This window comes from Nicotiana sylvestris, chromosome 8 (genome assembly GCF_000393655.2).
Source record: "Nicotiana sylvestris chromosome 8, ASM39365v2, whole genome shotgun sequence".
NCBI lineage: Eukaryota > Viridiplantae > Streptophyta > Magnoliopsida > Solanales > Solanaceae > Nicotiana > Nicotiana sylvestris.
The window spans coordinates 110,182,653-110,196,081 of NC_091064.1; the positions used below are offsets into that span (position 1 = coordinate 110,182,653).

General features: G+C 34.9%; 2 protein-coding genes across 2 annotated transcripts; both read right to left on the minus strand.

The window, feature by feature from the left end:
- Positions 1–1,572: 1,572 nt before the first annotated feature.
- Positions 1,573–4,840, minus strand: LOC138875512 (uncharacterized). Its single transcript, XM_070154348.1, has 7 exons — positions 4,792–4,840; positions 4,532–4,641; positions 3,786–3,920; positions 3,074–3,433; positions 2,625–2,739; positions 2,258–2,352; positions 1,573–2,013 (listed from the first exon to the last, which is right to left on the minus strand). The coding sequence occupies exons 1-7, from the start codon at positions 4,838–4,840 to the stop codon at positions 1,573–1,575; spliced, it is 1,305 nt and encodes a 434-aa protein (XP_070010449.1).
- A 983-nt stretch (positions 4,841–5,823) lies between these two features.
- LOC104245842 (protein CYCLOPS-like) lies at positions 5,824–12,026 on the minus strand. The gene is made up of 11 exons (XM_009801538.2): positions 11,447–12,026; positions 11,010–11,065; positions 10,501–10,638; positions 10,164–10,212; positions 10,038–10,090; positions 8,981–9,663; positions 8,756–8,799; positions 8,613–8,667; positions 7,485–7,533; positions 6,964–7,092; positions 5,824–6,218 (listed from the first exon to the last, which is right to left on the minus strand). Exons 1-11 carry the CDS (start codon positions 11,636–11,638, stop codon positions 6,095–6,097), a joined length of 1,572 nt encoding a protein of 523 aa, XP_009799840.1. The 5' UTR covers positions 11,639–12,026; the 3' UTR covers positions 5,824–6,094.
- Positions 12,027–13,429: the final 1,403 nt, after the last annotated feature.

Here is a 13,429-nt window from a genome sequence, read left to right on the forward strand (position 1 = left end):
TTTCCTAATTTCGCGTATTAGCTTAGAATTAATTAGTGGAATCAATTACTTGAAGTTATATTTACATTATGCAATTTATTTGAATAGATTTGGGCCATTTGGAGTCGGATACTCGTGGCAAGAACGTGGTATTAAGTTGATTGAGCGAGTTCAAGGTAAGTGGCTTGCCTAACCTTGTGCGAGGGAAACTCCCCTTAGGATTTGGTATTATTAATACTTGAAATGCCTTGTACGTGAGATGACGAGTGCATACTTATGCTAATTGTTAAAAAAATCCAGTTTTTATGAAGTAACTATAATCGTGTTTTCCTTTCCTATTTATACTACTTGTAATTTAAGCTTGTTGTTAGCTTAGGGAAGCATGCCTAATTGACTTAATTGTTTTACTTACTCAAACTGCCTTATTTGGATTATGTGCAGCATGCTAGGTTAGAAATACCTGTTTTACCTTGGTATGGAATTTGAATTGAATTGTGTATTCTTCGTGTTGTTGTTGTGTGTTTACTTTGGGACAACGGGACGGTATTCCGGGAGACCTCCCTGCATGTTTTCTTTGAGACTACGGATCGGTATTCTGGGAGATCCCCCTACATTTTTATATTGGAACTACGGGACTGCACCCGGTAGATTCCCCCAGTACTGAGTATTTACATTTGGGGCTACGGATCGGTATTCCGGGAGATCCCCGCGCACTATGAGTTGGACTACAGGACGGCACCCGGGAGATCCACTAGATATTTATATTTGGGACTACATGACGGTTTCCTGGGAGATCCCCGGTTGTTATATCTGTGTTGAGCTGTATTCCTTCTATGATTATTTGTCTCTGTGGTAGCTATTGTTGTTCTGTCTCTTCCGTGTTACTTCTTACGACTGCCCTTAATTATGATGTCTTATTCTATACTGTTATACCTTGTATTTCATTTAACCTCAATTGGGCCCTGACTTTCCTCATCACTACCCGACCAAAGTTAGGCTTGGTACTTACTGAGTACCGCTGTGGTGTACTCATGCTCTTTCTGCGCATGTTTTTCATGTGCAGATCTAGGTACTTCGACTCAGCCCTACTACCCTTGAGGCGAGGCGATTTTCCAAAGACTTCGAGGTATATCTGTCGCGTCCGCAGACCGAGGAGTCCCTTTCTATTCTCTCTTACAGTATTAGCCCTTATGCACTTACTTTAGTTTAGACATTCTGGAGTTAGATACTTGTAGACATTCCAAAGCTTGTGATTTCATGAGATTTCGGATTTTAGGAAATGTTGTTTCAGTTCGAGAGTTTGTATTGTATATGCCGAGCGGCATCTCAAATGCTTCATTATGTTATTTTTGTAGTTATGGCTAGTTTTATTCTGTTATTTTCTGTTTTTCACAATTTGTTAGGCTTACCTAGTCGTAGAGACTAGGTGCCGTCACGATAGTTAACGGAGGGTGAACTGGGGTCGTGACAACTAAATTATATTTCTAAAAAAGAAATCATCACGCAAAAATCCAATAAACCAACAATTCAATATGTATTATTCCCAAATGTCGTCGGTTATTATGTCACCAGTAATACAAGTCAGAACATGAACTAAGTCCTACGTGGAGCATTTCTACAAGTACGCTTATTATGTCCTCCATGCCCACATATGCTATACGAATGTTGATTTTTCTTCTGCAATAATTCACTTAACGGCTTATCGCGCTTCTTCTTTGGCCTTCCAGGAGGTCTTTTCCATTTAGGTGGTAAGACAGCTTCCTCTGATATATGTGCTGGTACCTTCCATTCATTTCGGTATGGCATCGGATACACGGGCACCTCGTATGTCATTAGCACAGACTTTTGTTTGTAATAGTCCGAGCAATAATCTTCTGGCATTACAAACTTGCTCTTCAAGATAGCCCAATCGTGTAGGCATGGTAATTCGTCAACTTGGAACCGCCCACAACTGCACTTTCTCTCTAAGAGGCACAAGGGGTAATGCCTTCCTTCATCGTTCACCGTATGCAAGTATTCAGTCGATGGTACCACCTACATTTAAACATAGACCTATAAGTTTTGGACATTTAAAAAAAACTATTTATATAGCAAAGAATAAACGTATTAATTACAATATAGATATATACAACTATAATATAATTTGAATATACAACAGTATACTTTTATTTATCTTTCATAATCATCATATATATTGAAATCAAACAAATATGCATTGAATACAAACATATATGTATATATAAAATACAAAGACAAACAGCTGTATATAATGAAATACATTGAATACAATGGAATACATTTTATATGTAGTCTGGCAAAATATTAAAGATGATGACATCTTAATTGATGAATGCAATGATATACAGTAACTATCTGCTTATGAAATGCATATAGTTAGAAACAAAACCATTAAATTCAACTAACAATACAATGAGCATATGGACTGAATTTCGAATAGTAAAAATTGTATCAGAAATAAATACACCTTGTACTAGGGCTAAAAATATACCTTTTGTGTCATACTATATGACATTAGGGTGCTACTCAGTGGTATTAGCATGTTATCATGCTCAACCTGGGGACATTCTAGTGTTATATGGGCTTATAAACACAAGGCAGTTGGAATCCTCAAGTTTGCCTTTTGCCTTGCAAAGCTTGTTTAAAGCCAGCCCCAGCCTGGCTTTTGCCTTGTAAATCTTGCTTAAAGCCAGCCTCAGCCTGGCTTTTTCCTTGCAAAGCCTTCTTAAAGTCAGCTCCAGCCTTGCAAATATATGATACAATGACTTATAAAAAAAACTTACAGTCATGCATGTAGACATTGCCTCATTCAAAGTAAGCATCTCCTGATATTTCTTTCTAAGCGTTGTGTATGTCTATGAAGCTTCTTTCTGGTTGCTGCAATTCCAATGTCCAAATATCTTCCTAACTTTTTCGAGAAAGTCGTATATTGGCAATTCCCTTGCTGATACAAGTGCGGCATTGATTGACTCAGTAATATTTGACGTCATGGTTCATCCCCTGTTAACAGGTGCATACAACCTAGCCCACTTTTCGTATCCAGCTAACTCCAAGTATCTTTCACCCTAATATATACCTTCTCCACCATCTCCATTAGACTGTCAAATTCAGTCTGTGTGTATGCTTTTACCATCGAGAAGTATATCTCCCTCAACTTTGAATGACTCTTTTTGAATTTCTTATATACGTTGTTCCATAGATGCCATATACAAGCAAAATGTGGTACCACTGGATACACTCTCGATATAGATTTGATGATACTCTCATTCCTATCTGAAACGATGCACATATTTTCCCTCTCACCATATGCTTCCTTGAATTTCTCAAAGAACCACGACCAACTAGCATCGTTCTCTGAATCAATAACACCATATGCTAGTGACAGCATATGACCTACAAAGACAATTGCATACATATTATAAATATGTATTTCAATCTTTAATATGCAGCAATATTAACAAATTTTATTATAATCCACATGCTCTCCTGCACCATCCAACGTGCTGGCCGAGACGAGTGTTCCGATATAATACGATTTTAGGTGGCTTCCATCCACAACCACAATGGGTCTACAATGATCATACCCCTTTATAAAGGCATACAAAGATATATATATACACATAAATGAACTCATTTTTTGGCGATTTTACCATTCTAATGTGCGAACCAAGATATGTCATATCCATTGTATATAAGTATCTATGTAATTTATTGTATGAATCAGCCGGTTCACCTCTCAAAAAATTCATTGCCTTTTCTTTAGCCTGTCATGCCAACATGTAACTAACATCTACACTAAAATCTGATTTCATATCATCAATTATATCCTTTGGGGTGTATTTCCTCTTATGATTAGTAAGCTTGGACCTAATCATATCACCAATAAGACTGCTGCCTGCTTGACGTTGCTCATACACCTTATCCTTCAACGGACATGTATGCTTATCATTGAACTCTCTTACTTTGAACGTTTGTGATTTGTTAATGCTAGAAGCCTTAAACTTATATATATATATATATATATATATATATATATATATATATATATATATATATATATATATATATATATATATATATATATATATATATATATATATATATATATATATATATATATATATATATATATATATATATATATATATATATATATATATATATATATATATATATATATATATATATATATATATATATATATATATATATATATATATATATATATATATATATATATATATATATATATATATATATAAAAACAAATAGTGAGAGTCACTGTAATAAATATTTATCAGTAAAATACAAATGAATACATGAATTTGAAATACATAAAAAAATCATAAGTACAACAGTGAAAGTCATGTAAAAATATCCAAATACATCTAAATACATCTTAATACAATTTACAAATTCTACCATGAATACAATATACAAAAATTCTAAATAATTAAGAATACTCAAACCTGATAGCATTAGACCTGTCAACCCGGAACCGAATCCTTTCAGATATAGCATAATGCCTCATCACCTCTTTCAATGTAGCATTATCCGTATATACTTGTCCAGACATAACCTCCCTTTGATTAGTTTTTAAAATTATCAAATCTGTGTCCAGTTCGAACACCCCAATTGGTTGGCCTGAATTGACAACATTAAGAGCAAGTGTATCATCAGTATCAAAATTACACCTTTGATTTGCTTTGTCAAGTTGCACAAGGTCGCCTTGAATTAAACTACTTCCAGCTACAACTTATTTGTCAATTGTTGTTACGCACAAAGTATGCATACCGAATTCTCTGTTCTCTTTTTTCATCTCTACATACACCCTGTAACCCATATCATTGTGTTTCCATTGGCGTACAATTTCCTTCTACTTTGTATTCAATTTTAATGGACTTTGAGCTCAAATCTATGTCGAGTTGATTCGAAATTGAAGCAACCAAATCATTGTAAGATGCATACTCCTTTATCAGTATCTCCTCAATTGAATAATCGACATAGTTACTCTCACTGTTCTACTTGCCAGAATGACGCAATAGCACGGTTAAACTTGCCATATGTAAAATCGAATTGTATCGTATTTATGTATACAATTGTATAAATCTCGATTTTTATTGGTTGAAAACAGAACTTCCACGAACGTCAACAACAGGAAAAACAAAGGACTGAAAATCTAGAGATTGCTCTGTTTTTGCTATTTTTTTCGGATGGGAAATCTTTCCTACAACGTGAAATACAGATTGTGCGTGATATAATTGTGTTAGTTGAGTTATATTAGGAGACTATTTGGTTAATTGATTCCCTTTCCGTTTTAAAACAGCTGAAAGGTCCATTTTTTACGCAACTTACGTTACTGTATTCACGAATACAGTCGAATACAACAATTGATTAGCTGGACTTCCCCTGATTCACGCCGAGTTTTGCTACTGTATTCATGAATACAGTAGCTTAAATACATCGAATACACCTTATAACAACTAAAAACGTAGCTATAAGAAGTAATATAGTACTGGTAGCTATAGATAGCTAATAACCTCTAAACAATAGTGCTTTGTGAAAATTTCTCTTTCTTATTCTACCACTGCGTTGCCGCACTTCCTGAAGAACATTCCCTTATTTCAAGTACTAAAGCAGAAACGGTAATGTATTTATCTAATTTACTAATATTATAGAGTTCAACAACAACATCAATTAGGAGGAAAGAAGGATAATTAGTCAGGTAAGGGATTTTATTGTTAAAAGGAAAGAAAAAACATGAAATACTGATAGAGAATTCATTTTTCAAAAGATATTAGCAGAAAATAAGTTGAAGAAAAGAAGGAAATAAAGAAAATATTTTAAAGATCCACAATACATACATAGGCATCTACAATGTACTCACAAAATGTTCGAGTGCATCGCAAAATCTAGATTTCTGTCACTTTAAATGTTCTTATCACTTGATATTTGGTATAAACTGAAAACATGAAATATTCAGTTGAATTGAGCCAAACGGTCTCCAGCAACGTGATAGAATTACTTCCTTAGATAGCACATTTGGATTGGAGCTGTTAAAAAACAACAGTAACCTTGGCAGTAGAGGTGGAGGCATCTAAAACTGTCCAGATTCTGAAATGATCCTCTCAATTTCTCCAAGAAGGCACTCTTTTTCTTTGACCAAGTCCTCGTTCTGCTTCTGCAGCTCTTCAATTTGCGTAGTTTGTTCAGAATCCTTTCTGTGATTAGAAAACTCTGCTTATCAAAGATTGCTTTACCTTTTCATTGTCATTGCATATATAGTACTAATAATGCTAAGATGAGGTAAAAATCCAAGAAAAAATGCATTCAAGCAGGATCTCATTGTCCTTGATTTCTAGGTACACTATGAGCTCATTTCCTGTTTTCTTCTTCTTTTTTTGCCACATACTTATGGAGTCGGGGATTTTATTTTGCCACACTACTGAGAAGGTTATAATGGAACATGTTTTGAGAAACTTCTGCATATTTACAGAAGAAAATTGTTTCCAATTGGTAAAACCAGTGGAGTGCTTATACCAGTCAACCTTGAAATCTGATGCATGATAAACCTCATGACATGCTCAACTGTTACCACAACAAATGGAAAGCATGCAAAAAGTTAATATTAAAACTAGGATGATCCCTTTTCCCTCCTTTCCAACTTTAAAAACTTGGTTTTGATATCATACACTACATGTAACTGACTTATCAATGGAGAAAGCATTAGTTTCCTATCCCAGATCTATAGTATCTAGTGATCCTTGCATGTTTGTTTGCAAAATCACAGCAATCTCAAAATTGTTTCACATAATTCATAGCTCATATTAAACATGCTTGGAAACATGGATAGATATTATCAGTAAAAGAAATTTGTTTCTTCCACGAAACTGAAGTTTGTAAGTATGATAAATTTGTTGCGTGTTTTTGGCCCTTTAATGCATCAGCTTTTGTGTTTGAGTGTACCTATTCATAAACGCCAAATTAAGTTTAAGTGAACGGACTTCCTTCTCCAGATTCTCACAACGCTTCAAAAGGGATTGCATATCTGAAGGAATTGCTGGTGTTAAATTTCTCTCTTTGGCTTCTGCCATTCTGCAATATCAAGACCAATATGAACTTCAAGCAGTCTAAAAATATGAATAGACCATCAAGTTTTAGCATCAGAATAATGTGCATAATCTTTGCAACGAAAAGCATGCATGCATGTGTTGTTTTCCATTTAGAGAAGCAATAATATCACCTAGTCGAGGCCTTACAGAACATCAATGAACTCCTATACTTTTCAAAAACTTATTCTGATTTCCGCTATCAAATCATTACAGGAAAATAAAAGGTGGAAGTCACATGCGTAGGCAGAACACATGCTATCTACAATTAATTTCTACATAGTTTTACCAACCAATAGAAAAAACTAATGATCACTAAAAAGAATGTAGTAAAAAAAGAATAAGATTCACACAAGTTCTGAGAATAGTTCTACATACTTCCGAGACCGCTCCACCCTTCGCTTCTTTGTAGGATCTCCATTTTCCGCTGCATTGGTTTATGCTGGTTAGAAGTGAACGGCATGAAAAGCAATTAAGTAACAGCATGCATTTCATGTAATATAGCATCTGCGTACGATTAAGCCATAAATTTTCTTTATCTAATAGAATTACAGAGATAAAACTTTGGAGCACAAACCTCAACATAAAAAGGGCAGTGCGGTGCACAAGGCATTCGGCTTTCACGCAGGGTAGGGTCCGGGGGAAGGCTGCACCCCCAAGGGGTGTGATGTAGAGAGTCTACCCTAATGTAGTGAAAATAGATTACTAGCACTGTTGGGCTACTCAAGATATTAACAAGAGTCCGAGTTGACACTGCACCTCAATATTTCCATTAAATAAGACAGTTTCTGTCTCGTGGTAAGCATGGACCTTTCATATTTACTTTGTTGTCTCTTTTTAAAACTCTTCGATCTTTAAAAATGTTAGAAAAGCTATAACAAACATCTTATTCCTAATATTCCCAGAGCAAGAAAGAACCCTAAGACCATTAGAGGAAAACCTTCTGAAGATGAACAGATCTCTCATGAGAAAGTGCCTTTAACTCTTTATCATATGCCCATAAGTGGGCCAACCATTACAACTGCTGCAAATCACATTACAAGAGTGTTGCAAATCACATTACAAGTGTTGCAACCATTACAAGTGTTGCCTTTGATTCTTACTGTATTTTTCCAGTTTCACTCCTTGATTGCGTGATTCCTTTAATAACTTTTCTAAAAATATGCAATTAATAGGAGCCAATTTTGGCAGTATTTCAGTGCCGACCTGTTAAATATATTCGGTAAGTTCTTCTCATATGCTCCTTGCTTTGTTGCTTTTCACCTAACAAGTGATCTAACCTAAACTACTTTGTAATTTCAGGATAGGAATACATAATACGAACCTAACAGGTGGGATAGGGAGAGGGAGAGAGAGTCAGCAAGAATGCAAAATGAAGCAATCGGCATGCCACCGTGTTGTTTGAAACAACACGATCAACATTATTACATTTATAATCTAAACAGATATGAAAGTGAAAATGCAAAGATGTGATATTTATCCGCTGTAGCTAAATGCCTCAGTTACCTGACTGAACTGATGTCAAAGATCCATTTCGAACTAAACCTTCTTTCTGCGGTGTCTGAACAAATTGGAGAAATTATCATCAGCTAACCATCTAACTATTCTAAGTTGAATATTGGGTAATATACATAGGAGGTAGAGAATACCTTCTGGTTGTCCTTCACGTTATCATATATTCGTTCTCTAAGATCTGCACTTCAACAGTAAATGAATATATTAACAAACCTATGCTCAAAAAGTTTGGAGAAATAACAATCTAAATAAGTATCATCTATCAGTTTGAAAACATCCTTCCTTGCACGACGCGCACCATACAAATAGACAAGAGCACAGATAATTCAATACAGACAGCTAATGTACGTCATATTCACCTCTGGCAGTTGAACCATTGTCTGAGCTCCTTGCATATCCAACTTGATTTCTAGAGCCCTCGTACACATTTAAAGCTTGACTTGCATTGCTTAGACCATCACATGCATCAAAACTGGTTGAAATTATTGGCGCAGCAACAGAGGATTCACTTTGGGAAGGTTCCTGAGACACCACACACATCTGTATCGGGTTTGAGGGAGCCATAATACCTTCTAAGACGACATCTAATGACCCCTGAACCGTTTGTAGAATCCCTGTATCTCTGACTTGAACAATGGATGCATCCTGATACGTCCCTTGATTTTCAGAAATATGATTCCCTGGATGTTGATTCATGCCAAAGTTGTCTTGATTACCATAACACCCTAGCATATTCTCCTCAATGGCTTCCCTAGCAGTGTGATAGTTCGTTAATTTCTTCCTCTCTAAAGTACCCTTTAGCATGCTTACGACAGATGAAATATTATCTGCACCATCCACTTGCTGAGTTTCAAAAGTAGATGAGGATGAATTTGACGGAGATATAAAAGTATTGGATTGATTGGTAAGTTCACACATTGACATGTCGGTGAACACAGTGGTATCAGAAACTTCTTTAAAGTTAACAGCATTTCCAGGTACATTATGCAGGGATTCACGAGCTATAGAAGACTGCGAGTTTTGCATGGCTGCATACCTCCTCCTACAGATATTTTGATGCAACAACCAAATAGATCAGCATCCAGCAATACCAATATGGAATACATTGATGGGGAAAAAGATTCTTCAATAGTTTTTTAGTGATTTCTTGTTTGCTTGGAAGTCTTCATTTCAAATTAGATATACTTTTATTACGCCAACCTCCAAAATAATAGCCGGCAAATGTATATGGTTTGTATATATTGGCTAGCACCTGTAATTAATTTCCCAAAAATCAAGAAAGCCCTAAACTCAATCTACATAGGAAAATATAAGATTCTTGAGGGCCTAATTCCAAGGATATATAGTTCTCCTTAGAGAAGAGCAAGCAAGGACATTATCCTTCAACCGCCATAAAGGATGCAATATGAAGGATACCTTAACTCAGAGGAGCGACTTCTCGTCATGGGCTGAGAACTATGAAACCAAGTCTGCAAGAAAGCAGTCTGTATGAGGATCATAAGAGAAATTCTGCAAATTGATATCTGCAATTATTGAACAAACCTTGGCTAAAAAGAGATTACTAGCTTGCATTTCCATATCTGTGATATTCCTGATGACAAAGCCAAAACTGGTTATTACCCCAAAAAAATTCAGAATCACTAATAACATGAGAAAATCGCATGAAATATCTAGATTGGTTGAGAAATAGCCTCAAGCCGGATAACCCACAAATAATGGAAAGTTGAAAACCAAATGAGTAAGCCTAAGGCAGCAATAAAACATATTGCAATAGCCCCAGAAAATGGACTTGTTTTTCTATTTTGGATTTTAGTTTGGCATTTACTAACACAGATCGTAATTCAATCATGCAGCCCTATAGGAGGAAAAGGTAGATCACCTGCTTGAATGTTGGTTAAGGCTGCTAGATGATTCATTGGCAGTAGACGCATTTTGTGGCTGCAGAGAGTCAGCCACTTTTCTTTTCTGAACTCCCCCATACTGCTGATTTGATAGACCAGCGAGTTCACTGGAGATCCTGCATTTTAAAACTAAAGAATGTAACCACTTCTGAAATCATCAAAATTTGCTCAAGCTATAGACATTTAGAATAGCCATAAAAGCTGAAAAAATAATGTAACTTTCAATGGCATAGGTTATCATATCCACTTCCACGTCGAATTGGAATTGCAAGTTAGAGTGAGAAGTTTAAGTGAAAAATAAATCATAGCTATAGTGAGAATTCAACTTCCTCCGCATAACAGGAGGAGATGAGCTGAACCTACTAATAATACATAACTATATTACACTCAAAAAGAGGAAGAGAGAGAAAAATACATATTTGGCACCCTCCCTGTACATTGCATTACAAGGTTATGCTACTTAATGGATCATTCCAAACACACTAACCTCCGTGATCCTTGTCGAGCTCGGTGAGCCATCGTTGTAGAATCACTGCCATTATTCTGAGAAGCAAACGGTAGTGAATCAGCCAATTTACAAAAAAAACAAGCAGGCAAATGTAAAAGCAATATACATGTCTTTTTGACCTCTAAATCAGGACATCTAATCCTTAACTCTTTTAACTATATATAGTGTTTAACCAACAATAGTAGAGCAAGAAAATTAGAGATACAATGACAGTTATGCATCGCCTACTGGTTGTCTCTTCTACTTTGGTTGTGAGTCCGTATGAAGAAATAAGGATACACAGAGTTCAAGAGATGATTGATAGCATGATGCAAGCAGTTAATAGGCATGAAGAAGAATGGAATTCATTTATATATATATGCAAATTAATAGGTATTCTTAAATGTAAGATGCAACGTCTTAACATAATTGCTTGCCTCTGCAGTGGTGAGCCAGGTTTTGAAGAGTTCCTCACTATCAGTTCGAAGGGAATGAGAGATGTTTCTAAAACCCAACATCTCCATTGTAGGCGCAGCCACTCCTACTGAGTTCTCCATCATACTTCTTATCAACAATTCTTCGCTTGTATTTCTACTGAAATCTGAATATCCTCTTCCCTCCATTTCCATTAATTCCTATCCTTTCTCTTCTCTCAATTTCTTTCTTGATACACAAGAGACAAACTCAGGTCCGCCGGAACGAAGATATAGCCTAAGTGACTGTCTGAACCAGCTACTCTTTTGATGTGCAAATTCACTCAGAGAAGCTCAAAATTTTAAATTCAAATCATGAAAATTCTTACCTATTTAACTCAACTGACATATCAGATTCATCACAAGGACAATATTGTTTTCTCAAGTAATAGATATTGCTGCAGAATGATCAAATTCTTTTAGCAGTGGAAGGATGTTAGGACTAACTTTAATTTGCAGCTAAAAAAGAAAGGAATTTGGTGTATAATAGAAGCATCAAACGTCACATTCAAGCTCATCAGTAAAATTGACAAACGTATAGTGGGCTTAATTATAAAATTAGATTTGATGGAATTAACAAAAATCCAATTTGATTAGATTCCAGTCACCTTATACTTGTCTTCTTTCCCGTGTGAAAACAACAACTTTTTCCTACGCTAATTTAATTAGTGAAACTAAAGTAAAAAGTGAACAGAAAAGGAAGTATCTCAAGTAACCTTCATTCCTTCTTTTTTTTTTCTAGCTAGATAATCAGATGTCTTAAGGACAAAATTGCCAGTTTTCAATAAAAATTTGTAAATGATAACCAAAAAAAAAAAAGGTGAAGTTTATTCGCACATTATTGGAATACTAATTTAAAGTTGTAGTATGAAACCTTAATTATTTAGGATTTGATTTATTTAATTCATGTCTAGATAGGATTTGCGGTTAGAATAAATATAGGAATAGGCTTTCCTATTTCTAGTTGAATTAGATTTCATATTATTATAAATAGGGGTATTGATAACTTATTTTATGTGTGGAGAAGTGTGGAGTAAATAAAGAATTGTAGAGATCATTCAGAGATTTATAATAAAATATTTTTCTTCATATTGGTATCAGAGCTTTTATGATCTTAGGAGAAAATCAAGTAACGCCTGCTGCCGGCAGGTGGCGCTAGTCAATGTATGTTGCCCGTCTGGCCAAAAAATATGTTGGCAAGATCATAGATAGTTGTCAATAGAATTAGAGTATTCGATGAAAAGTTTCAAGACAGATTCAAGAAAAAAAACAACTTTAAAGAAGTGCAAACAAATATGACACAAGATAAAGACACTCTTCTCTAAAAGTTGGAAAGAGGTTTTAAAAAAAAATCAAAGTTGATTACGTGTTTCAACAAAATTGGGTGTTGGTGATGTAACACTCCTCAAATTATAAAAGTTTCGAGACACGCTAACTATAGAACTAAATTATTACTATTTTTAGTATTTTTATCTTGCCTGTAGTGAAATATATATATATATATATATATATATAAAATTGGATATAAAATTTGGAAAATATTAATAGTTTTAATATTATTAATTATTAAAAATTGGTACCATTAAATACTTGTTTAGTCAAAAAAAAAAAGTGATGTAAGAATTGAGCTTAAAGCCCGTTGAGTGGTCTGCCTATTGTAGAAAAAAGAAGAAGGCTTAAAGCCTTAAACCTTAAGCCTTGGGAAAGAGGGGTTACGGGAAACTAGAGAAAAGGACTTCTGTGCACAAAACAAAAGCAGAACACGTCCTAGCAGGTACTCACGCGGGCAAATAAAATTCTAGGGTTCTTACCAATCACTAATTCTTGAACTAAGGTACATAGAATTTTCTATTCTCAATTATCTTAAAGTAGTAGCAGGTAAGAATAGAATAGTTAATTTCCTACTTCTTCTATATCAACAACAAATTTCATGTTTAGGTATGAAAC

Excerpts from the sequence above, each read along its gene's own strand:
- LOC138875512 (XM_070154348.1), bottom strand. The coding sequence starts at position 4,840 with ATGGGTTACAGGGTGTATGTAGAGATGAAAAAAGAGAACAGAGAATTC. Across the intron at positions 4,642-4,791 it reads AAAAGAGAACAGAGAATTCG|GCCAACCAATTGGGGTGTTC; the intron begins GTATGCATACTT and ends TTGTCAATTCAG. Across the intron at positions 3,434-3,785 it reads AATCAGATTTTAGTGTAGAT|ATTGAAATACATATTTATAA; the intron begins GTTAGTTACATG and ends TGCATATTAAAG.
- LOC104245842 (XM_009801538.2), bottom strand. The coding sequence starts at position 11,638 with ATGGAAATGGAGGGAAGAGGATATTCAGATTTCAGTAGAAATACAAGC. Across the intron at positions 7,534-8,612 it reads TTTGACATCAGTTCAGTCAG|CGGAAAATGGAGATCCTACA; the intron begins GTAACTGAGGCA and ends AAACCAATGCAG. Across the intron at positions 7,093-7,484 it reads AGGGTGGAGCGGTCTCGGAA|AATGGCAGAAGCCAAAGAGA; the intron begins GTATGTAGAACT and ends TTGATATTGCAG.